We start from the raw sequence: 27,138 nt of genomic DNA on the forward strand, positions 1-27,138 counted from the left end.
AAGTACAAGTTGTAAAATATCATAATTTTGTTTATAAGTAAACAAAAAAGTTAAGTAATAAATGCGTAAGTATATCTGGGAAGAGAAAAAAGTATAGAAAGATGCGTACTAAATCAATACTGGATTACTGGCAGATAAGAGAAGATACATTCATTTTTTTATCAGTTTTGACCCACTACAATGAACATGTATTACTTTAAAATTTTTTAAGTGTATAGTAAAATTTTTTAAAGGGAGAGGATGTGAGTAGATAAAGTACAACATTTTCTCACAATTCACTGTAAGCATATTAGAAATGAGACATTGTTTTTAGCAATCCGAAGTTATTTACATAACTAGAAAAGTTAAGATTTTTTTATTTCTCTACAGTAATTATGATATACTTGTAGAAAGTCTGTTTCTATAAATTTTCACACACCATTTTAACATCCCATTAATAAGGAGTAAATGAAAAAAGTAAAACAGAGAGGTTGTGTGCATTGCTAGAGGTCAAACAGTAAAATCAGATTCTCCTGACTCCTCGTTCTGTGTGTGTTAAAGTTAAATACAGATGCTATGATTCTGTGGCAAATGGTAATGAGTGTGGCCAAAGATACCACTGTAACAAAGACACCCTCCATCTTAACTCCTAATGCTTTGATGGGAGAAACAGAAAACAATCCTATTGCCTCTGCTGCTAGCTGTCTCTCTCTAGTCACAGATCTTAGATCCTGAGAAAGCCGTGAAATAACTACCAGGTACCTTGTGGGATTCTTTGCAATGAAGCAGAACCTACAGTGTCCTAAACTAGAATACAAATGATAATAATAATAACACAAATAATAATAATACAATATTCAGTTACTCTGGTGGCTTCAGGAGGGGCTGACTTTCAGTAATGGGAAGTTGGGGTCGGCGGGGGCAGGTGATTTAATGCGCTTAGAATATTTACTTTATTCTATAAAGCTTTAACAAGCACATGTGCATAAAAGTTAAAAAAAAATGAAGTTTATCTAGATTAAACATATATATGAGACTATTAGTAAGATCATGAAAATTGCAGGACATCTTGTTATCTATTTATTAATTTTTTTAAAGATAACTGGCCACCATTTTCTCCTGGGACCATTATGTCTTAAAAATGTAACAACAGATCTTTGGAAGAGAGGGGACGGAGGGAGGGTAGAAAAAGGGCCCAAGTTCATTCTGTTGGACAACTGGGTAATATTTACTAATCACTCTTTGAAGGAGCAATTTTTAATAAACTTGTAACTGATCCAAACATGTCAGAGACATGTCAGTGGCAATGGCATTGTTTCTGACTAGCATGTGAGCCAGTCCTCAGACTTAAGACCTGTAAACTGTCTAAGAAATCATGACAGTAATATGACATTAACATTTAATCCACATTAAAGGTATTTTAATTTTCACACATTCATAAGACACACTTATTTGTTAAAAGAAAAGATTTATGAAATTGATCTCCCAAAAAGAAAAACTTCATGCTGTTTTATTTCATGATCACCGTTTGAAGAAAGTGTCAGTTTTAATATGCACATTTACCCTAAACCTCAAATATATATTGGCTTAGGTAAGAAAAATAAATTAAAATGCTGGGAGGAGAGGGATCTATTATGCTGAAGTCCTTATATGAGGTAATAAGTATTTTTCATCAGTGTTTAATAAATATATAGACTATATCAGTAATGTCAGCACGTTTTGAGATAACTATATTCTCAAACTCATTTGGACAAATGTCAGAAACATTTTTTCAGAACACAGTGGGGAAATATTAAAATAAAACAGATATTTAAAGATGTAACAGATGGAAGACAAGTGACTTTAGAATAGGGTTTATAACTTCTGTTTGCATTTTCTAGTTCATGTTGTATGTCAACTGAATCCTCAAAAGTATGACAATACTACATTAACTGTGTTTATCCTTGTATTAAATAAAATTATTAGTCTGTGAACTAAACTACAGCAGTTTTGTTTCCAAGTTCTATGCAAAACAACCTAAAACAAAGAGGAAAGGGCTTTTATTAGGATTAGTAGTATTATTGATGAGCAGGTATAATAGCAATGGGCCTGCCTACATTTCTGGCAAGCAGCAACTATATTCTACAAACCACTGATGGGCTAAACAAGCTATTAATGACAGTTGCTTTTCAACACTTAAAATGGTCAGACTGTGTTACCTGACCACAAGGACAAGTAGGTCATCACTCTCAAATGTTATACAATATAAGAAACATAAATGAGACCTCTGTGGGGAGAAAAAACCCACAGGTATGGCTCCAGAGTTCTTTCACTATTCAACTATTAATAGAAAGCAAATCCCACTTAAAGTAGTAAACACTTGTAACCCTTTTTACTAAAAGATTTATCATCACTTATTTAATTTTCTACCTAAGACTGAGCAAGGTATTATTAGTCCTAGTGTCCAGCTTTAGCCCTGAAATATAGAACTTAACATCTGGAATCAAAGAAAGGAGAAAAAAAATGGTCCCTCTGTTACTCTTGCAGAGATAGACAACAAATTTTTGTCCTTGTATAAACCTGTGGAGTGTCCATCTGTCTGGGTTTATGAACACCAACCAATCATTTATAGGCTGCAGAATCATACTCAATGGGTATATGGGGGAAGCCTCTAGATTCTTCATCACATGCAGAGGACCTTGTTCACTGGATACAGGTCTTTCAAGTCAATGCCTTTCAATGTACCTTTCTTCCTGGTGGCCCCTGGACTAGCAGCTTTATCTCTCTCTTGGGAGCTTGCTAAATGGAGAATCTCAAGTCCCACCCCAGACCCAGAGAATCAGAACCTGAGTATAAACAATATTTCCAGGAGACTCATACACACGTTCAAAAGAGTGAAGGACTGACCGAAATCACATGTCCCCCCACCTCCAATTATTTGACTCTTCAGAAAAGTGAACACGGGGAGCCTTAGAAACATCATAGTGATCAGGATAATTCACTTCATTCCCCGCCAAAGGGGGCACGGCACAGTAGTCCTTTCAAGTCTGAAACAACCTACAGACTATTTTGAACAAAAAAAGTGACAATTTTTCACATAGCTCAACCTAACATATTCTGATCTCAATGCCTCTTCCCAGAGAAAAGGATAGCATTATTTTTATAGTTTGCTAATGAAACAATAGCTATATTGTAATCAAATGGCAACACTTTATCTACAGTATGTTTTCTATAATTATAAAAATTAAAATGTAGAAATCCCACATGACTGCATTAAAAACACTCTGAACAGTAAATGTTTTAGTCCCCATTAAGTAGTTCAATAACTACTCACTGCATTATCTAGAATTTTAAAACATAAGATGGTAGAAAAATATGGAGTCAGGTCCCTCTGACATAGCAGAAGGGAGCTTAGAGTTAATTTTCTACACCTTTGGAGCATCATTAATAAAAATAAAAAAAAAAAAAAAAGCCAGGAGCAACATCACCTAATAACCACCCACCTCCACTCCTTCAGCCCTTCTGTGTTAACAGACATATATTGGGATCATAACCAGAGGTCTTTAATTTGTATAGGCTTCTTCACCAAATAAAAAGTATTATTTAAGTTAATTATGAAATCTAACTAAGCATAACATTATAACCAGTGTATTCACTCATTTCTAAGTCTTTAAATAGATATGGTCACTGAGCTCTTTGAGATGTTTTGTGTTTAATTCTGCTGACAATTCCTGCAGGATTCCCATAGGAGGACTACTCAGGATTCAAAGTCTACTCAACATTGATTTCCAACATTTTCCATTATGAATTTCTCTTTGAGGTAAAAATGTTCACAGAGCCCTCCCCATCCTGATAGGAATCATAAGTTTAATACATAAACTAGAAGCACAAACAAAAAATCCCCAGGAAAACAAAGTACAACACTAAAGTGCCAAAATAGTGAACATAGATCTAGGGTTTGGTGTTACCATAGCACCAGCTAGAGGGAAGGGGCTTGAAAGTGAGTGGAACTGAAGTGGCAGCCTCAGGAAGCACTGTTTCTCGGAGAAAATCAGATAAATACGTGACAGTGACAAGAAAGAAGAAAGTAAGAAGAAACAAACAGCTAAACAGAAATAAAACATGCCAACCCTTTCATCCCTGCCACACCCCACCATTGGCCATTAAAGAAAATACATTTGTTTTACTACAGAAGCAGGTACCCTTGAACTAGGAGCCCTGTCTACAAAATGTCTAGAATTTTCAAAAGAAAGGAAGAAAGGAAAGGAGGAAAGAAATCAAATAAACCCCATATAAAGCTATTACAAGAATCAGTAAACAGAAAATGTAAATCAAAACATTTCAACAGATAAAAACTCTTCCCTTAAAATCAACCCAAAGTACAAGGCTTATTCGGACAAATAACAATAAGAAAACCGAGAACATTCAGATATTCAAAAAATAAGAATAGATATGGAAGAAAAACTATTTCAGAAGTGAAGAATAAATTATAAGGTATCCAAGGAAGAATAAATTTGAATGAAAATTTGCTAAGAAATAGTAAATGAAACCAGGCAAACTAGTTCTTAGTTGTTGGAAAACAAAGTAAAGTAGTACAAAGACTCAAAAAGACTGAAATAGATGAGCAAAGAAAGATTCTATATATAATTATATAGAAAACATGTATAACTGGAATCCCTGAAAAAGAAAACAAAACAATGGAACAGTTAATATTTAGTATTATAATCCAAAAAGTTATTTCCAGAAGTGAGAAAACTTAGGTCTACATATGAAAACAAAAACCCAAAAGTAGTCAGAAATAATCAACTTTGAGAATCATCCTAGTAAAACAAGGACAATGAAAAAAATGGCAATGCCTCAAGGCAAAAAAAAAAAAAAAATCAAGTAATATGCAAGGTTAAGAAAATAAGGCTAGTGCCACAAATATCAAGAGCAGGATAACATTTTCCAGAAAGTCAAGGGAAAAAACTATAAGTCAAGGATTTTATGTCCAGTCAAACTGTCATTCAAATAGTAAAACCATAGAGAAACAGCTTAGAATGTGCAAGATCTCAAGGAATACTGTACACAGGAGGCTGTCCTGAAGAATATACTACTAGATGAGTTACACACCAAACAGGGGACAAGGAGGGAAACATCAGCAAACAAGCTGATGGTAAATATGTAATACGGTTAATTTTAGAGGTGATTCTAAAAAAAGGTGACAGCATGGATAGACAGTATGCAAACATCATGTATTCCAACAGAGTAGCAAGAATACAAGAAGAAATGGGAGGAAAATGAGGAAAGCAAAGTACAATAGGAGCACTGGCTATTACAAAGATAACAGGTGGGAAGTGAGGGATGCCATTTAAAAGGTTAAGTAGGAATAAGGGATAGTAAAAGCATTATACATTATGAAAGATATAAATATAAAGGTAACCCCTAGAAAAAAACCACAAACCTTTCTAACTTAACAATAATAATAATAATAGCTCTTCAGAGACAATTCTCCATAGGTTCTGCACACCTTATATCAGCCAATAGCCTTTCTTCAGAACTATCTTTTCAAAGATGTTTTGTGTATAGTAAAGTCTTGGAAGATATAGACTCCCCCTTGATTGGATCAGGCAGTTCTGCTACCAAATTAGTATACTAAAGGTAATGTTTTTCTCTTGGGCAAAGTTTGGGCCAATTTTCTGTCAGCTCCTTAAAGAATATTCCCTCAGCTACGACACAAACCCACTGTATGCACCATCACCCCTTGGTACTTGTATGTCAAAAGGAACCTATATAACCATGTATTATGTGCTACCTTTGGTGCTGTTAGTAATACAAGAGCTGTGTCTCTGACCCAGAAATCTCATGTCCTCTGCCAGCATCTATTAAAGTGTGGCAGGCATATCAGTAGGCTAAAATCTCATACCCTTAATAAAGAAGACACAAAGAGAAAAAGAAACATAGTAAATATAATGATACCCACAGTAATTAGGGAGTGATTTCCAAGACAGAGAGAGAAAAAAAAAAGCAAAGTACAAAAAAATAAATGTGCTACATTTTGTAAGACAGAGGAAATAGGAATAATACACACATATACATATATGTACATATATGCTTTATTTCACAAGAAGATGCATAAGAAGAATAAATCAGAGGTCAATAAAATTGGCCACCTATAAAGGACAGACGAGAACAAGCTAGAAAGAAAGGGGATGACAGCTTTCTGAGAGATGTATTATGTATAGTATTTTGACTTGGTATAATATTTTGAATTTTGGAAGCATGTTAACATATCCAACCATACAATTAAATCAACAAGAATGGGGACAAAGGCACCTAAAATTGAATACAAACAGAAACACATGCATGCAATGATATTTCAAATGAATTACCTAACTACACTCAAGGGGGAAAAGAACTCTTGAATAAACATGAAATAAACTGAAATAAACTCTTGAAACATCTTGAACTCTATTAAGTTTTAACTTTCATAAGATATGATTGTAGCAATTTCAAAACTATTTTGCATGTATTACATAATTGAACAAATGGGTAAATGTATTGGTGTTGTTAGGAGTCACAGTTCTCACTGTGAATAAAGGGAAATACAAATGTGAAATGAGGAACAACAAGGAAGAATTCTGTGGTTTGGATTGAAATTGGAGATGTTAGTCGGACTCATAATTTCTTAAAATTACCTACCTCTCAGAGCACCTGGGTGGCTCAGTCGGTTAAGGGTCCAACTCTTGGTTTTGGCTCAGGTCATGATCTCACAGTTCATGAGACTGACTCCCACCTTGGGTTCTGCGCTGATATCGTGGAGTCGGCTTGGGAGTCTCTCCCTCCCTCTCTCTCTGCCCCTCCCCCACTTGCATACACACTCTCTCTCTCTTTCTCTCTCAAAATAAATATAAACTTAAAAAAAAATACCTATCTAAGCATCTAAGTCCCAAATATCAACTACCTACCTACCCACCCACCTATCTATTTAGGACTAAAAAGTCCAAGAAGTAATGAAATCCCAGAGACAGTGGACATGTCACACATCCAGACCTTGATTCATAAATACCATTTCCCTCTAAAATGAAATAGGGTAATTTGAAGAAATAGCTGATTCCATGAGTAGGACAGGGAAGGTTTCAAATGAGCCTGGAACATCTTGTTGTGCCAGAAAATAAAGAAGTGTTTTTAAAAAAAGATGGGGTATGTAGAAACGATCCAAAAGCCATCTTGAAAGGATACTCCCTGGACAAATCTGGGACAAGAAGCATCAAAATAAGTAAGAAAAGTAATGGATAATAACCTATTTAATAAGGGGCTCCTGGGTGGCTCAGTCGGTTGAGTATCTGACTTTGGCTCAGGTCATGATCTCACTGTTCATGGATTTGAGTCCCGTGTCGGGCTCTGTGCTGACAGCTCGGAGCCTGGAGCCTGCTATGGATTCTGTGTCTCCCTTTCTGCCCCTCCCCTGCTCACGCTCTGTCTCTGTCTGTGTCTCTCTCTCAAAGAATAAGTAAAATTAAAAAAAAAATTTTTTTAAATAACCTATTTAATAAAATAAATATCCATGAGTCCTTGTTCACAATAAATAGAGAAAACAAGAAATACAGGTGGGCTCTTCCTTAAAGTCGAATGCTGACTGCTAAATATGGGAGGCAGTAGTAGAAAATCTCCATTTTACAATCATCAGGCAAAAATCACCAATGGATGATGAGGCACTGACCTTCAAAGACCCTGTCTAGAACTTTTCAACACACACAGGCTTTATGAGTAGCAGACAAGTTTGTGAAAAGAAAAATAAAATAGGATTGGGCAATACAGTAAAAAATTTAAGCAAAGAATGACATGCTGGACAGTTCCCAGGAGAAGGTAGCAACACAGGAAAAAAGAAATGATAGAACAAAGGCTGAATTGAGAGTTTAAGAGATTGTGACAAATCAATGAGATCAGCCCTTGAAGACACTGCAGGGCAACACAGTCCACCTACCCTACTCTTTTCTCTCCCCACACCTTTTTCCTTTCTAGTGTTACAAGAAGAGTCCATAAACACAGAATACAATAGTAGTACAACCGTGTATGTGTCCTTGTGGCAAGTATAATATGATGCCATGTCATTTTTCTTAGCTTATTTATTTTTATTTTTTTATTTATAAAAGACCTTATTTTAATGCAATCTCTACCCCAAGATCAAGAGTTGAATGCTCCACTGACTGAGCCAGCCAAGGACCCCTTTCTTAGCTTACTTAAATTTATACTGGCTTCTACCCTCTCTTAGAACAATTTTAATTCTCTATGATAATATAAATAAATTTTAAAAAACAGAAAATGATGGAAACATAAAAAAGAAATTAATACCACATGTGTGGAATGTTCTTAATTTTATACCATATACTTTTAAAGATCATAATCTATTGTATTTAGCTACACAGCCAATTCAAAGAAGGGCTACAAGTGCTAGGTGGTAAGGGCTGTAAGTATCTTCTCAGCTGGAAACTGAGGAGACACCAACCTACAGAGCCCATAGCTGCCAGACAGACAGGTTTCATTAATGCTCAAATAATAAATTCTTTTTTTTAATCTTTATATTTTTGAGAGAGATAGAGAGAGACAGAGAGAGAGACAGAGAGAGAGAGAGACAGAATCCAAAGCAGGCTCCAGGCTTTGAGCTGTCAGCACAGAGCCCGATGTGGGGCTCGAACTCATGAACCACGAGATCATGACCTGAGCTGAAGTCGGATGCTTAACCGACTGAGCCACCAGGACGCCACCCAAATAATAAATTCTTGAGTTCACTTCCATCCTAGGCAGTTGTGAAGAATATCACTGACTTTACAGGACAGTAGTGCACAAGGCAGTATGATATGTATATAGGTGTGTGTATATAGGATATTATGTTACATGTTAATACATTCATGCTATTGTTAATAGTTCCCAGTCAGTGGGTCAATTTTACAATGTCAAGCTATAGAGTCTTTTGAACAATCTAAATAAATGCATTAAAATTATCTACTTCACTACCTGTTGTATTAATCCTGCCTCTCTTATCCTAAAATACATTATCTTTGAAATATATTTGATGTGTATGACCCAGATGAGAATGAAATATAACAGGATCAAGAATAATTAATAATTACTCCTGACTTTAATAAGTAGCTATGTTTGATCAAAGGTTTTAAGCGTTTTTAGTTGGAAAACTCTTTCTTCAAATAAAATCTTATTTTAAAAATTTAAAAATGTACAAAATAACTAAAAGTGAAACCATTCTGATTAAAGTGGGCAGTGGCAGTCTGGAGTGCCACCTGCTTTGGGGAGCTTTCCTGGCAACCCAAGGCTGTTAGAAAACCAGTGCTGAATAAGATTATAAGTAGAGTAGAAATGCATGAAATAATCACTGAAGATGAGTTCATACTAGTAAATATAAAAAAATATAAAATTTAAACTAAAAAAATTAATTATTATTTACTGAGGCATATGAAACAAAAAATATGAAGTCTTTTCAATAAATAACAATTTATAAGTGAGTATAAAAGCTCATTCTGGCACAATGGTAGCTGTTTTTCCTTGTTGTAAGCCCCCAACCGATACTGGAATTTGTTTTAGATTAACATTTTTATTCTAATGTCCATATTTCCTAACTATATATGCCACTATGAAGTGACAAACTGGGATTCAGGAAATAATTTCAAATATTAACAGTGTTATTTACTTACTACTAATCTGGACAAACGTATAGTTCAAATATTCTAAACTAGGTTGTTACATATAGCTTCTTAATAATTAATCTGTACTTATTAAGACCATTTTTTTAAAGTCTAGCTTTCCTCAGCTTTCTTTAGCTGTTGCAAGGACAACTAAAAACCCCTTCCAACTCTAAAACTACTGTAAGTCAAAATGAAGCTGGCTCTTGCTACTGTTTGTTTTAGTGGGAGCAAACAAAAGCACATTAATAGTTAACAAAGCTACAATATGATATACGAATGAAGTCTCGCATTAAAAAAGTACTTAGATTGTATTTACAAAAGAATCTCTATCATTAATTATTCAACATTTGGATTTGACCAGAAACCAGAGCATGACTTTATAATGCTCTGTTTAAATGAACTACTTAATGTTGTAATGAACACTCAATGCGGTGAGCTAAATGAATTTTGGACCTGGTATAACACAACAGTTCCTCTAATTTTTTGATCAATGGACAGATTCTAAGGTTAAGTCAGTCTGAATTTCATCTGTACTTTAAAAATGTTTACTTAAACCAAAAATTCTGCAACTCAATTATTTTATATTCTAAAACGGAATGTAGTTTAAACCGATGCATTATTCATAAAGCAGAGACATCAGGAAAAACAAAGCTGTGCCCTTCTTTCAAAGCTGTTAAATTGCTAAAACATACCATATTTATGCATGCAATATTTGATTGTGTTTTTCTTAAAACACAAGCTTGTTTTTGTCAGATCAAGATATGCCAAAAATTCTACACCAAACATTTTTGTTTATAATTAAAGCAATCATCAATCCAAGGATTGTCATCCATTTTATTTCATCTCTACATCAAAAAAAAAAAAAAAGTAATTTAAAAAAATTTCAAATTCCCTTGAAATGATAAGATAAATGAAAATGTAAGTGCCTTCACATAATAACAGTAAGCTGACCCTTTGGGAAATGGTTGACTTTCTCAATACAAGGTATTCAAAGCTCATTCAAAAGTGTTCATTTAGAATGCAGATATCAAAGATGATGCAAATGTTCAAGAGAAAATTAGAACTTACCAGATGTTCTAATCCAGCTTTGATGTTTCCGGATTCCCTAAAATAGAAGAATAAAAGTTCTAAATAGTTGCTAAACACTTGTCTGCCATAATTTACATTTACCTCAAATATGTTTTATAAAACCTTATGATTTTTTCATATATCTTCACTAATGTTCACAATAACACTGGTTTGAAGGACAAAACAATTTCCATCAAAAGGAAACAAATAACTTATTTACATCTAATAGTATTACCACTAAAACTGGTCATCTACTAACAGAATGTTTCAGATTTTTCAGTAAGCAGAGAACAAAAGGAACTCAAGTGTACTATTATTTTACTATTCACAAAACATCTATTTATTTCACATTAGCTCTTTCATTAGAATTTGTTTTCCCCAACATTTATTACAAAATGTTCATACAGATTCTATCTACCACCTAGATTCTACAATTGACATGTTACTTTTTTTGCTTTATCAAATATCCATCCACCAATGATTTCATTTTTATATAAAAAAATACACATAAAGAATACGTTTGTGACTATATAGCTAAGTAACTAAATATTAACAAGTTTTTCCCTGACATTAATTTTATTAACTTAGTGCACTACAAATCAGGACCTGTTGTAATAGTAAAAAACAAAATCTCATCAAATAAGACACAAACATCAAATATCATGATATATTTTAAATATTTAACTTCTTGCTTTTCACTGTAAAAGGACTGCTGATGGAACTAAGTAACAAAGATAATTTAAATATATATTTGGTAAAATGTGGCTAATAATTGGATTTTTTCCCTTGATTCTGGTTTATACTAGTTTATTAGTGACAAACGGACTTAGAATTTCTTCACTCAGACCAAGTAGTATTTTAATTCCATCATAAATACCAAGCTTTGTATTTTTAATATGAAAGTATAACTTCTACTACATTGCAGAAAATAATTATGAAACATCCAACAACTGTATTGCATTCATGATGTTTAATCTTTCCCTCACACCTCTTTCTTTCTCTAAAGGGGCCCCAAGTTTACTTTTCTTCTCCTTATTTCTATCTCCAATTTTCTCTGCCAAAAATATACTTATCTGTTTCCTTTGTCTTGCTACACAATCTTTCCAAATTTGCCTATCGTTTTCCCCTTCAGATCTGTTGCCTGAAAACTATACTCATGGCTTCCAACTTTTGCTCTCACTGCCCAGTCTGGCATACTGAGAATAAATTACAACATCTACTGATTAGGACTCATCTTTAGCCATTCTCTTCTGTACTTTCTGCTTCTGGCGATCGTATCAATACTATATATTCAACGCTTAAAAATGTAAGGATTTCTGAAACTCATTCTTTGGATGCAGTCCTAATGACAAATGACAGGAATACATTGTAGAGATATTTAATTGTATACGTACATAAATAATTATTTTTAACTTTATTGTTATCAAGTTAATTCATTTACTGGAACTAAAAGTCAAATAAATATTTATGTTTTCATAAGGACATTTTCATACAGTCACTGTAACTTAAAATTTAAACAAAAAAATAATGCATATAGTAAAAAATCTGACAGTGCAATATGTGTGTGCACGCACAACAATACAATTAAGTCTTCCTCCCACCACTGACTCCGAGTTCTTAATCAGATATTAGCTCTTTGTCTTTCTAACGATATTCTAGGTGTGTGTGCGTGTGTGCGCGCGCGCGCGCGCGCGCGCACACGTGCATCCTTCTTCTCTGTTTTTTTTTTTAACCCAAACAGAAGCCTACTATACTCAGTTTTGCACCTTCACTTGGCAGTCTAACTTGAAGTTTGCACTATATGACATGCATCTACTTCATTTTGTCCCCATGGCTACAATGTCACGTAATGGTTCTTATTAGAAAATAACACTGCAACAAAAGGAACAAAAACTGCTCAGATTCAAAGTACAAGTCCATAATTTACTATCTGAAACCACTGGGACTAGACATCCTTCATCAGAATGTTCTGGATTTTAGAAACGTAATAAGGTATAGAGAGTATACTGTATGTCATGTAACACTGGCAGCAGGGTTTGAAGCAGCATCTCATCGTTGTCCACATAAATAATTGTGAAAGAAACACGAATGTCCACCCAAAGTGGGATAAACAAAGACTAGGAATAACTTCATTTCAGGGTTGGTTTTGCTATCAATTGAGTTTGCTACGAGCTCAGGGAAAACCTCCCAGTATTTTGAACTATTTGCATTTTGGGATCAAGGATAAGAAACTGTTCTTGGGGCACCTGGGTGGCTCAGTTGGTTAAGCGTCCAGCTCTTAATTTCGGCTCAGGTCGTGATCTCACCATTTGTGGGATCGAGCCCCATGCCGAACTCCATGCTGACAGCACAGAGACTGCTTGGGATTCTCTCTCTCCCCCTCCTCTGCTTGTTCTCTCTCTCTCTGTCTCAAAATAAATAAACTTAAAAAAAAAAAAAAGGTTGGTGAGACTATTGCTTTGTTTTATTTCCAAGTGATTCTTATTTAGGAAATAGGCATTTTGAATAGTACACCTGAATGAAAACTAGGGATCATCCTTGACACATGCCCTTTCCTCCACTACCAAATGTAAGCAAATGTAATCAACCACAGAGTCTTGGCCATCTAACATCCTTAATTACCATTTTGATTTAGCTACTTCTTTCTATCCTCAGAGTACGTACTTTATTTTAGGCCATCATCTTTTCTCTCCCAGGCTACTGCAAAAGCCTCTTGATGGGTCCCAATGGCTCCTGCCTTGCCCCATGTCAATTCATTCTCCGTAATACAGCAAGATCTTCCTAAAATGTAAGCTTGATCATGTCATTCCCTTTTTAAAAACCACAATATCCTACTCCACTCTAGTTCACTTATTCCCTTTGTTATCTTGCCAAAGCTACATCACAAAGACTGTGACAGCAATAGCCATAAGAAATTATTAACCTGGCTTCCCTTACCACTAAACCACTTGCTCTCTCCACCTGAAATACTCCTCTTCTAGTCTTTCCTTACCTAGCTTAAAAACAAAACAAAACAAAACAACAACAACAACAACAACAACAACAACAAAATATCCCTAAGGATGCAATCCATACTGGCAAGGAAACATTTTCCCTTCCTCACAAAAAAACTAATCAACTCTTCCCATGTGTTCTCATCACATAATTTACCTCACTTTACTATTAATACCTATTTACTTTCCCACTGACACAACTAAAATGTCCCAATGACACCCTGAGAACATGGATTGCATCTGTAAAATTTTTATATCCCAGCACCCAATACAGTGCCTGCATCGGATTACGTATTCAACTAATAAGGATCTGACATCTAAACACGAAGACAAGGTTGAATGGAGAATCAGTAGCAACCAGTTCAGGTCCCTGAGAGGTTCTACCCGGCCCTACTCTATCTCCACTCCACACAAGAGAGCAAGGCCAACTGCAACAGTGAGCAGTTGTGTGGGAAAGTAGTATTAAGAGTTGTTTGTACGTGTGTGGTGTGTGGTTGTTTTGTTTTGGTTTGTTCTATTTTGTTTTTGAAGGAGTATGAGGACACTACGGAAAATGTAGCTGACAGAGGCCAGAGTACAATGCTAGAGGCTTCACACACTAGTTTTTAAATTATCCCAGAGAAGCACACGTCAGATCTGAGATTTTACCCCTCTCTCTAAAGTTATTAGCCAAGGCAGCTGATTGTTGCAAAGAAATAAGAGAAGTCCATAAGGTAAACTGTATGACCTCTGAGGGGAAGAAGCACAGGAATAAAAAAAACAACAAATGAGCAACCTCATCCAGAGGAAAAAAGAACAAACTGGGCAAGAGTATACTGTAAGCATACTAACATCTTTAAAGATAAAAGGTTTTTAGAAACTGAATACCAAAATAAACAGTTATGAAGAAGAATCAATATGAGATAGCGGCTACTAAAAATACAGGAGTTTGAGGGGGTGCCTGGGTAGCTCAGTCTAAGGCTAAGTCTCTGACTTAGGCTCAGGTCACAATCTCACAGTTCATGAGTTTGAGCCCGGGGTTGGGCTCTCTGCTGTCAGCGCAGAGCCCATTTCAGATCTTTGCGCTCCCTCTTTCTCTGCCCACGCCCTGCTCGTGCTTCCTCTCAAAAATAAATAAATATTAAAAATACATATATTTTAAAAATACAGTTGTTTGAAATAAAGAACTCCGAGGACAATAGCATCATAGCTACAGAGAATAAGTTGATGATCTGGTACACTGGGTGTAGCTCTCCCAGAAGGCACAGGAAAGGGATGAAAAGACAGAACAAATAAGAGATAAGAATACAAGTGTCAACATCTATATAATATGGGAACCCTAGAATGAAAGCAAAGGCAAAATAGGAGAGAAAATATATTTGAAGAAATAATGACAAAAAATTCCCAGATATAAAATCTTAGACTGAAAGGGTACAAAGAGTAGTGAACAGGATAGTTCAGAGAAAATCCACAGCAAAGCATAATATAAGGATAATTAAGACTGCTATAGATCAAGAACAAAGGCTAAAGCTTCCAGAAAGAAAAAGCATACCTCTCCATACAGGAAGAATAACACTGACATCAAATGTCTCAGCACTACTGCTGGAGTATAAACGATGGAGTATGAACTTCCAAGACAAAGTGTTAAAGGAAAAGGACTGTGAACCTGTAATTTTGATACTGCTAATAGTTATTATTTAAATTGAAGAAAAAATAAATTCTCAGCATGCAAGCTTTCAGGAAATTCACTACACAAAGACATTATTTGAAAGAAGTTCTAAAGAATGTAACACAGTAAGAAGACAAGTAAATTCAGGATGAAGCAACCAGACAAGGCAAGTAAAGGTTGGATTAGAACATAGTAATTATTGTATTCTAAGCAATTAGTGACTACAAAGAAAACTAAAGAAAGTTCACCCGAATGACGTGGAAACAAAATGCCAGAGAAGATTCTCAGATTGGGTAAGAAACAAAATCCAGCAATGTGTCATTTACAAGAGATACATAAAACAAAAGGATTCAGAAAAGTTTCCAAAAAAGGGAGAGTAAAAGATATAATCAGGCAAATTTGAACCAAAAGAAAACTGGGGTAGTAAGTTTCATGACAAAATATATTTAAGCAACTCCTCCTCCAAATAACATACCTACATATATATTTTTTGAGAGAGATATATATGAAAAAGGACATTCTATTCTAGTAAAAGACATAATAGATTAAGAAATTTTTATTTATGTCCAGAAGGTTTACATATTTCTAAAATTTAATATGTATCATAGATTGCGACACCAAAATTTCAACAAGGTTTCTATAAAAATCAATTTTCTTTAGTCTTACTTTGGGCAGAAAGACAAGGAAAAGTGGCCACCTCAAAACAACACAAATAAAACATCATGAGTACATAAACACTACACAAGACAGCATGATATATAACCCTGGCTTCAGAAGCAGAATACCTAAACTCAAATTTAAGCTGTACTACAAAACAGTTGCATGAGCTTGGTAACAATCCAACTTCTCTGAGCTAAGACTGTCCACCAATGATATGAAGACTCTGTTAACGCTTGCCTTACTAATGCAGACGGGGGCTGTGAAAAAAGAAGATAATACATATGAAGGAACACTATAAACTGTAACGTACTATAGAAATCTGTTTCTATAATACATATTTAAATACAAGTCTTAAAGTGGCTCCAAAAGTCTTAATAAAATTTTTTTAAATAGAGAGGCAAGATCCAAGACATTGACATAGGGATCTTGCAACAAATGGTATAAACTCTGTCCTCTTTAGTGGTCTGTCTCTTGGGTTGTCCCTGTCATGACTTCATCAATATTTGTGCAACTCCTTTTGCCCTGTGCTGAAAGCAGACTTAATTCAATTATAGGTCTCAAAACTGATAAAATGGTCTTGAAGTGGAAAATGGGAAGAAATTATTGGCAAATGAATAAAGATTTGTATCGAACTAACACACAGGAGTACAGCAGGTCTTTTTTTAATCATTCCCTGTCTTAAATCTTCTGGGAACCATGAGTTTCCCTTCCCCTCATGCAGCACATCGATTTCTGAATTAGACTGCAATATTAAATAATTAATATACTTGCCATGATTGATGTTTTGCATTAGTTGAATATTAGGTTATCAATCAAAATCCACTTGGTTTAATGTAATAATATTGAAAAAGTGTCACGGGCTGTTCATCCAATTTGTAGTTGAGGCAGCACAGATAGTAATGTTGACATTACACGAGGCTCTAAAGCAGGAAATGCAGTACTGGGCTCAACATGTATGAGGCAGACATTTTGAAACTAACTGGGATGAGGCTGAGGTTGTCCTAAATAAACCTGGTGGCACCTGTCAGCTCCAATATTAGGTCTCTTTTGAGCATAAAGATGCCATGCATCAATCATACCATGGCAGGCAAGAAAAAATTTAAAAAGAAGGATACTAATTTAACTTTGTGGCACACATTTCATTATTTTGCCAAAGGAAGCATGTTCTAAATCCAGAAACTGTTGCTATGTTAAAGCTTATAGCCTCTCAGGAAATATCTAAACAAACAAAGATTTTTTTAGAACTAGGAACAATATGACACCAAAGTGATAATTCAGGTTTTATAATGGTCTAAGGGAATCAGGTCAAAGAGTCACAATTAACAATAGTATTTGTGAAAAACTCTATTCCTTCTGATGAAGGCATTCTTCCTTATTCTCCATATTTTGCACGTATATTTGCAAAATATAAGTTTGAATTTTTAAAAAGTACTTGCTTGTCCCAGTAAAAGTAAATGATTTTTCTCATTCCTTATTACATCTGAAATCTATTATGGATTTGTTTATAAAAGTAACAGTTTGGGGTGGGAGGGAGGGGAGGGTGGGTGATGGGTATTGAAGAGGGCATCTTTTGGGATGAGCACTGGGTGTTGTATGGAAACCAATTTGACAATAAATTATATATATTTAAAAAAAAAGAAACTCAAATATATGACTATAAAAAAAAAGTAACAGTTTAAAAATAAATTAAGGGGTGCCTGGGTGGCTCAGTCGGTTAAGCGGCCGACTTCGGCTCAGGTCATGATCTCACGGTCCGTGAGTTCGAGCCCCGCGTCAGGCTCTGTGCTGACAGCTCAGAGCCTGGAGCCTGTTTCAGATTCTGTGTCTCCCTCTCTCTGACCCTCCCCCGTTCATGCTCTGTCTCTCTCTGTCTCAAAAATAAATAAACGTTAAAAAAAATTTAAAAAAATAAAAATAAAAATAAATTAAATAAATAAAAGACATCCAAAGAAAAGTGACTCTTTTAGGTGGAGAGTAGAAAAGTTAACAAAATAAATATAAATCAAAGCCATTTCATAAGGCAAGCCAAAATCCAGTGGGTATTTAGTTATAAAATACTCAGAAACCATAATGAAGGTAACTAACTAAAGTAGCACTAAGTATCATTTCACTGAACAAGTCTTTAACAAATAAAAAATTAAATATATTTATGTATTATTCCATATAAAATGTACACACACATTATGGAAAACAGAGTAATTCCTAAATAAAAAATTTTACAGGTTTTTTTGTCATGAACTAAGTATATTATCCACTTCTAAAAGATTACTGTGCTGTAGTTTCCTATAGTTACATGATGAGAGTCTTATCACAATTTTATATCTCTTTCATAAAGCAAAAATCTACATGAGGTTTTTTGTCTTTTTTTTTTATGTAATGGCAGACAAGGTTTTTAAAATCCTGACTTACAAACAAAAAAAAAATCTATATCTCCCATCTCAAATAATCACTAAGAAAACCATGGGTTCAAATTCCAACTCCACTACTTACTAAATAACTTTGTCAAGTTATGGATCTTCTCTAATTTTTTCATTCTTAAATTCAAATACAGGATTAAAAAAAGAATCAGCATGTATATAGAAGTTACTCAGTAAAGACTGATTCAATATGACAGACCAATAATGAACCAATGAGTGCATTCCACTTTCAAAATCAAGAAATATCTTTATAGATGTTAGCTTTTTAAAAAAAAATTTTTAAATGTTTATTTATTTTTGAGAAAGACAGTCTGATGAGAAAGGGGCAACGGGAGGGGGAGATACAGAATCCGAAGCAGGCTCCAGGCTCTGAGCTGTCAGCACAGAGCCCGACGCAGGGCTTGAACCCACAAACCACAAGATCATGCATGACCTGAGCCTAGTCCAACGCTCAACTGACTGAGCCACCCAGGCGCCCCTTACAGATGTTAGCTTTTTAAATCACCTCAAAATCTGTTCCAACTGTAATACCTATAAATGAAAGTCAGTCTACTTTTCAAATAACAAATACATATAAAAAGCTTAGCCCAATGGCTAGCATACAATAAAAATACCATGTATATCCTGATACAAGCACATTCTAACCTGATCTCTTTGAAAGGAGCAGAATGATAAAGTGTGTTGAAAAAGTAAACAAAAATAATTTCTCAATTACCTGATGTTTTTTACATTTTAATCCCAATAAGAAACATACAGAATATCAGCTCTAAGTTCCAAAAAGATCTTTCCGGAATTCTCAATTTCAACTTACCAGTTTGGTTAGAATTCTCAGCATTTATCATCTGATTGGAGAATAACTTACATATCACTGGCTCAAAATGTATATTCTTATGTTACTGCAGTTCAGTATTTTTTACAAGTAAGTTTTTATCTCCTGTTTGCAATAAATTATGCTCTAGAACTTACAAATCATTTGCACAAACAACTGTAGCATGGTTACTGAATTTTAAATGTACTATTCTTTTTTCAAGATTCTTTAGTTAGTTTTACAAGTATAAGTGAGCATCCACTCAACATATTAAACAGCTGAGGACTTGAGATACACACTGAGCTTACTCTAACGGGAAGGTAAACACTTAAGTTGGTATGTGTCAATTAAGCCATTTACTGTCACTCACGTAAACAGGTTCTAAAGTTCACAGAAATGGTATACAAAGGAAAGAAAAGAGATTTCAATGTTTTTGCAGTTGTGTTCTAGAGAACAGTTTCAGAGGAAGGAAAAACTAAGAGAATTCATCATTAATATATCTGATCTAAAGAGCTGCTAAAGGAATACCTCAGATACAAGAGAAATTATACTAGAAAGAGACTTGGAACAGCAAGAGTGAACAAGAGAAATAAATTTACTGAGCACCCTTATACCTATCTCCATAACAAATTCTGAGTAGATATAAAATAACAATAACATAACCAAACATCATCAACAAAAAAAAGTACAAGTATTAAGATAATTTATCTATGCCTTAGATATTTAAAACTGTTTTGTCAAACCAAGACTGTTACACAAAATAGTTAATGTCCATGCAAGGTAGGAGAATGCATGTGAACATGCTACCTTTCTGCTATTTCTCACATGCAGGATTAACATTCCTAGTCAATGACAATCCTCTTTCTCACTGAGACCAGCTGTAGCTCAAGAATCTTTCTCAAGATGGTGCTCTAAGGAGTCACTACCATTTGTCTTGAGTTAGCAGGTGAGATGCAACCCATTCACCACAACCCCCTTCAATCCATGTTCTTGATCTAGCCCAAGAGAAGTTCAGAAAAAGGAGAAATTGCCATATGTATCACAGTCGTTGGAAAATATTTCAAAGAGGTGGGTAATTTTAGCAGTATCCTGAAGGACTGGTTGCATGTGAGCAGACTGGGTAAGTAGAAAAGAAGAGGCAGGGAGAGTGAGCTCAAAGGCCCCACATAACCTGGTAGAGGTCAAGTAAGGAGAGTATCCAGCCCAGAATAGGTGCAAGAAAAATATTACTTACAGTCTTTAATTTTAAATAATTGTTATTTTGTAAGTTTTCAGGGCCATCATGTACAATTGTGCACGTTGTTCATGAGAGAGGAAAAAAGGGAAAGAAACGGCAGTGGCAGCTAAAAGCTATATACAGTAAAACCTTGGTTTGCGAGCATAATTCATTCAGGAAACATGCTTGTAATCCAAAGCACTTGTATATCAAAGCGAATTTCCCCATAAGAAATAATGGAAATTCATATGATTCATTCCACAATCCAAAAATATTCATATAAAAATGATTACAATACTGTAATGTAATATAAAGTAATAAAGACAATACAAAATATAAAGAAAAATAAATTAACCTGCATTTATCTGTGAAAACCTTCGTGGCTGGTGTGAGGGAGATGAGAAAGAGGAGGGTTACTATGTAGGATGACTTTCACTATCACTAACAGAATCGCTGCTATCTGAATGGCTGAATGGAATCTTCGACTGCGTGGGGGCCACTGTATACCCTCACACAGATGTTCACTACAGTACAGTGTTAATAAACTCTTGTCATATACTGTATTTAATTTAACTGGCAATAAGGCAGCAAGGGAAAGGGTCTATATCTGCAGGCAGCCTGACCTAGAATGAAGCAAAGCCTTCCTAAGCTTCCTTTTGTACGGAAAAGCAAAGAACTGTCCATAGGTGCTTTGAAGTGACAAAAAACACACTAGTGCCAGTTGTGGGCACCTTCCAATGTTCTGAAAAATCACTGATTTCTGCCAAACACCATGGGCTGAGACCGAGCATCTGAGCATGGGAGAGGATCACCCACAATCCCGCAGTGAGAGAGTGGGGGAGTGGAGAGAGAGGGAGAGAGAGGGAGCAAGAGGGAGGGAGAGGGAGAGAGAGAGAGAAGAACCATTAGCTCAGTTGCAATCATGTGACATTCGGCATCACAGACTACTCATGTTGCAAGACATCACTCGTTTATCAAGTTATAATTTATTAGAGAGGCTCCTGGGTGGCTCAGTCGCTTAAGCATCTGACCTCGGTTCAAGTCATGATCTGGCTCCTGAGTTCAAGCCCTACGTTGGGCTCTGTGCTGACAGCTCAGAGCCTGGAGCCTGCTTTGGATTCTGTGTCTCCCTCTCCCTCCCTCCCTCTCTCTCCCTCTCTCTCTCTTTCAAAAATAAATAAACATTAAAAAAAACTTTATTAGAAATGTTTGATGTCTTGCAGAACACTTGCAGTACAAGTTACTCACAATCCAAGGTTTTACTGTACATCCAAGCAGTGTATCCTGGTGTGGTACCGCATCCACAAGAAGAAGGGACATCATTTTGTAATATGCACAAAGGTGTCATATGGGCTAGCAGTAGCCCTCTAAAAAACAAATGCTTATTGTAGAAAAATTCAAAATCACATCTGGTTCCAATGAAGGAAAAAACAAAGATCACCTGAAATCCCATTAGCCAACATATTATCTCAAAATGTTTTATATTTTTCCTCCATTCTTACGCATATGCACAAATACACCAATTTTTGTCTTACAAAAATGGGATCATCAGGGCACCTGTGTGGCTCAGTCAGTTGAACGTCTGACTCTTTTTTTGTTTATTTTTGAGAGAGAGAGAGAGAGAGAGCGAGAGCGAGAGAGCGTGCGCATGAGTGGAGGAGGGACAGAGAAAGAGGGAGACACAGAGTCCAAAGCAGGCTCCAGGCTCTGAGCTGTCAGCACAGAGCCTGACGCGGGGCTTGAACTCACAGAACTGTGAGATCATGATCTGAGCCGAAGTCGGATGCTTAAGTGACTGAGCCACCCCAGCACCCCAAACTTCTGACTTTTGATTTTGTCTCAGGTCATGATCCCAGGGTCATGGAATTGAGCCCCACGTCCAGCTGAGTGTGGAGTCTGCTTAAGATTCTCTCTCTCCCTCTGCCCCTCTCCCCTGCTCTCTTTAAAAAAAAAGGATCATCATTGATTGTCTTCTGTGTAGCTTCAATTATTTCACTACTTAATTATATATTATAAACAGCTTCTCAGTGTTAACAAATGTATTTACATATAATTTTTTTTCTGCTAACCTACCATTGTGCTCATAGATGCACAATAAGTTAATTTATCTATTACTGTTGGACATTTGGTTTGTTTCAGATTTCTTATTCTAAATAAAACTGGGGTATAAAAATAGAATAACTGATCATTACATTTAAAAATCACTTGTAGGGGTGCCTGGGTGGCTCAGTCAGTTAAGCTGCTGACTTCGGCTCAGGTCATGATCTCATGGTCCATGAGTTGGAGCCCCGCATTGGGCTCTGTGCTGACAGCTCAGAGCCTGGAGCCTGTTTCAGATTCTGTGTCTCCCTCTCTCTGACCCTCCCCCATTCATGCTCTGTCTCTCTCTGTCTCAAAAATAAATAAACGTTAAAAAAAAAAAATTAAAAATCACTTGTGAATTTTATGTAATGTAAATTTCACCTGGAGGAATGCGGTTAAATAATTCTTAAAAGGGGAAATAAACCAGTATATTTCATCTCTGTTCTTAAATCTAAATAATTTAAACTTACATATTTATTATATTTATATAAACATAGAGTTTATATAAATATAAACTATAAATTTATAAAATTTTATACAAAAATATAAATATATTTATGTAAATATAAACTTGTATTTAAATATAACTTAAACTTTCATTATCATTTATAACATTTTAAATTTAAATACAATTAAAAATAAACTTCTAAATAAACTAAATAAAATAAACTTGGACTTAGAAAAGTCCATTATCATAAAATTGTGTCCCAACAACTTCATAAAAGCAATATCTAACTATATGGAATACAGAGTCAATAATCCTAAATAAAAGGTAACAAATATATGTAAGTATTCTATTAATGTCTTCAGTTGCTAAAATTGAGAGAAAATGCAACATGCGTATATTTTTTCCTGAGAAAAGCAAATTTTCAGTAACTCAGAAACTAATGTTTCAAGTATTAATGTCCTTTTTTTTTTTTTAAGTTTATTTATTTATTTTTGAGAGAGAGAGTGAGCGAGCACACAAGCAGGAGAGGGCAGAGAGGGAGATACAGAATCTGAAGCAGGCTCCAGGGTCTCAGCTTACAGCTCAGAGCCTGATATGGGGGCTCGAACCCATTAACTGCAAGATCATGACCTGGGCCCAAGGCAGATGCTCAACCAACAGACCCACCCAGGTGCCCCAAGTAGTAACGTCTTTTGATGCTTTTTGTCTTCCCTCTGATGTTCTCCTGTGTAACTACCCTGACACTCTAGCAGGAAACAAAAAACTAAGGTGTGACTTCAAGCAGGTAAGTACCCAATAGTGCTAGGAAATAAAACTCCTAAAATTCTTTCTTTGTTTAATGAATAAAAATACTCAGTCTAGAATTCATGATTCTTGCTCAAATCACACAATTTTCCATTTCCTAGAGACTTCTTTGCACTTAATCTTTGATCACGTTATTTGTCTAAGTACACCAATCTTCTCATAAATTCTACCTCTGAGGAAATATGAAATAGTATGTGCCAAGCACTGTGGTAAGTGCTTTACAAGAATTAGCTCATTTAATCCTTATAAATTAAGTATAAAACTACTTAGATGAGATCACTGAGGCTGAGAGAGGCTAGGTAGATCACACAGTACAACTCCGTCAAGATCACACAGTACAACTCCATCAGCGACTAAAATGTAGATTTGAAACCAAGCAGCCCGAGTTAATTGCCCAAATTTTAATCAAGAGAGAATTTATTACCGTCAATCTCTAAACAATAACCTCAACAAGGAAACAAGATTCTACAGTATTCTCCTACTCCTTAATTGGAACCATGATTGGGAAGGAGACTACAAAGGGGTGAGGATTTAAGGAAAAATGAACACTGACCCTTACTGACTGGCTAATATCTGCCAGGTGCTAAGCTTACTCATCTATTTAAAATCTCATTAAACTCTCACAATATTCACAAAAAGAAAAATATCAGAGTGCACAAATCTTCAAGATAAAACTAAATGCCATTTTTTACCTAGCAAACAAAGATGAAAACGAATGACAATGTTTCCAGTGTTAGCAATAGTGTGTAGAATCAGGTATGCTTATATCCTACTGATGAGAACAAAAAATAATGCAAGTTTTCCAGAGGGAAATTGGAAAATTTCAAATTCTCAATAATACACATAAAACCTTTGACCTAATGGTTGACTTCTTTGGGTTTATCTCAGTGATACATTCATCAGAATGTTTTAAAATCTCAATTCAAGTTAGTTAACATACAGTGTAGTCTTGGTTTCAGGAGTAGAACCCAGTGATTCATCTCTTCTAACATACAATACCCAGTGCTCATCCTGAAAAGTGCCCTCCTCAATGCCCATCACCTAATTAACCCATCCCTCCACCCACTCCACCTCCCCTCGAGCAAGCCTCAGTTTGTTCTCTGTAATTTTGAGTCTCTTATGGTTTGCCTCCCTCTCCGTTTTTATCTTATTTTTCCTTCCCTTCCCCCACGTCCATGTTCATCTGTTGTGTTTCTTAAATTCCACGAGTGAAATTATATAATATTGGTCTTTCTCTGAGTGACATTTCACTTAGAATAATACACTCTAGTTCCATCCATATTGTTACAAGATTTCATTCTTTTTCATCTCCGAGTAATATCGCATTGTATATACCACATCTTCTTTATCTATTCATCAGTCGATGGACATTTGGGCTCTTTCCATAATTTGGCTACTGTCAATAGTGTGCTGTAAACATTGGGGTGCATCTGCCCCTTTGAATCAGCACTCCTATATCCTTTGGATAAATACCTAGTGGTGCAATTGTTGGGTCATAGGGTAGTTCTATTTTTAACTTTTTGAGGAACCTCCATACTGTTTTCCAGAGTGGCTGCACCAGTTTGCATTCCCACCAACAGTGCAAAAGGGTTCCCCTTTCTCCATATCCTTGCAAACATCTGTTGTTTCCTGAGTTGTTAATTTTGGCCATTCTGACAGGTGTGAGGTGGTATCTCATTGTGGTTTTAATTTGTATTTCCCTGATAATGAGTGATACTGAACATCTTTTCATGTGTCTGTTAGCTATCTGGATGTCTTCTTTGGAAAATTGTCTATTCATGTCTTCTGCCCATTTCTTCAATGAATTGTTTTTTGAGGTGTTGAGTTTGGTAAGTTCTTCATAGATTTTGGATACCAACCCTTTATCTGATACATCATTTGCAAATATCATCTCCCATTCCATCAGTTGCCTTTTGGTTTTGTTGATTGTTTCCTTCACTATGCAGAACGAGGTCCCAACAGTTCATTTTTGCTTTTGTTTCCCTTGCTTCTGGACACATGTCAAGTAAGAAGCTGCTGCAGCTGAGGTCAAAGAGGTTGCTGCCTGTTTCTCCTGTAGGATTTTGATGGTTTCCTGTCTCACATTTAGGTCTTTCATCCAGTTTGAATTTATTTTTGTGTATGGTATAAGAAAGTGGTCCAGATTTCCCAGCACCATTTGCTGAAGAGACTGTCTTTTTTTCCACTGCATACACTTTCCTGCTTTGTCCAAGATAAGTTGGCCATATATTTGTGGGTCCATTTCTGGCTTCTCTATTCTATTCCATCGATCTATGTGTCTGTTTTTGTGCCAGTTCCATACTATCTTGATGATTACAGCTTTGTAATATAGCTTGAAGTCTGGAATTATGGTGCCTCCAGCTTCAGTTTTCTTTTTCAATAACATTTTGGCTATTTGGGACCTTTTCTGATTCCACACAAATTTTAGGATTGTTTTCCCTAGCTCTGTGAAGAATGCTGGTGTTCTTTTGATAGGGATTGCATTGAATGTGTAGATTGCTTTGGGTAATATCAACACTTGGAACCTGGATGCAAAAATTCTCAACAAGATACTAGCAAATCAAATTCAACAGTACACGAAAAGAAATATTCACCATGATCAAGTGGGATTTATTCCTGGGCTGCAGGGCTGGTTCAATACTCACAAATCAATCAACGTGATACACCACATTAATAAAAGAAAGGATAAGAATCCTATGATCCTTTCAATAGATGCAGAAAAAGCATTTGACAAAATACAGCATCGCTTTCTTGATAAAAACCCTCAAGAAAGTAGGGATAGAAGGAACATACCTCAACATCATAAAACCTATATATGAAAGGCCCACAGCTAATATTATCTTCAATGGGGAAAAACTGAGAGCTTTCCCCCTAAGATCAAGAACATGACAGACAGGGATATCCCCTCTCGCCACTGCTGTTCAACACAGAATTGGAAGTCCTAGCCTCAGCAATCAGACAACAAAAAGAAAGGCACCCAAATTGGCAAGCAAGAAGTCAAACTTTCCCTCTTCTCAGATGACATGATATCTACACAGAAAAAGCAAAAATCAGTTGCATTTCTATACACCAATGATGAAGCAGCAGAAAGAGATATGAAGGAATTGATCCCATTTACAACTGTACCCAAAACCATAATACCTAGGAATAAACCTAACCAAAGAGCTAAAAGATATGTACACTGGAAAGTATAGAAAGCTTATAAAATAAATTAAAGAAGACATCAAATAAGATATTAATCACTCTAATGTATTTAATACAAAACAAAAAAACTGGGAAAAACTAAATGCCCAATAATGGCAAACTACAAAACAAAATACAATAACATCCATACAAAAGAAAATCATATAGCATTT

General features: G+C 35.5%; 1 protein-coding gene across 1 annotated transcript in view; it reads right to left on the reverse strand.

Moving 5' to 3' along the window:
• Positions 1-27,138, reverse strand: part of RSRC1 (arginine and serine rich coiled-coil 1) — a 413,183-nt gene that overhangs the window by 207,577 nt on the left and 178,468 nt on the right. The window contains exon 5 of the mRNA XM_049629645.1: positions 10,707-10,743. Coding sequence (XP_049485602.1) covers positions 10,707-10,743 — 37 coding nt within the window. The remainder of the gene's footprint in view (positions 1-10,706; positions 10,744-27,138) is intronic.

Source organism: Panthera uncia, chromosome C2, assembly GCF_023721935.1.
Source record: "Panthera uncia isolate 11264 chromosome C2, Puncia_PCG_1.0, whole genome shotgun sequence".
In the NCBI taxonomy this organism is placed as follows: domain Eukaryota; kingdom Metazoa; phylum Chordata; class Mammalia; order Carnivora; family Felidae; genus Panthera; species Panthera uncia.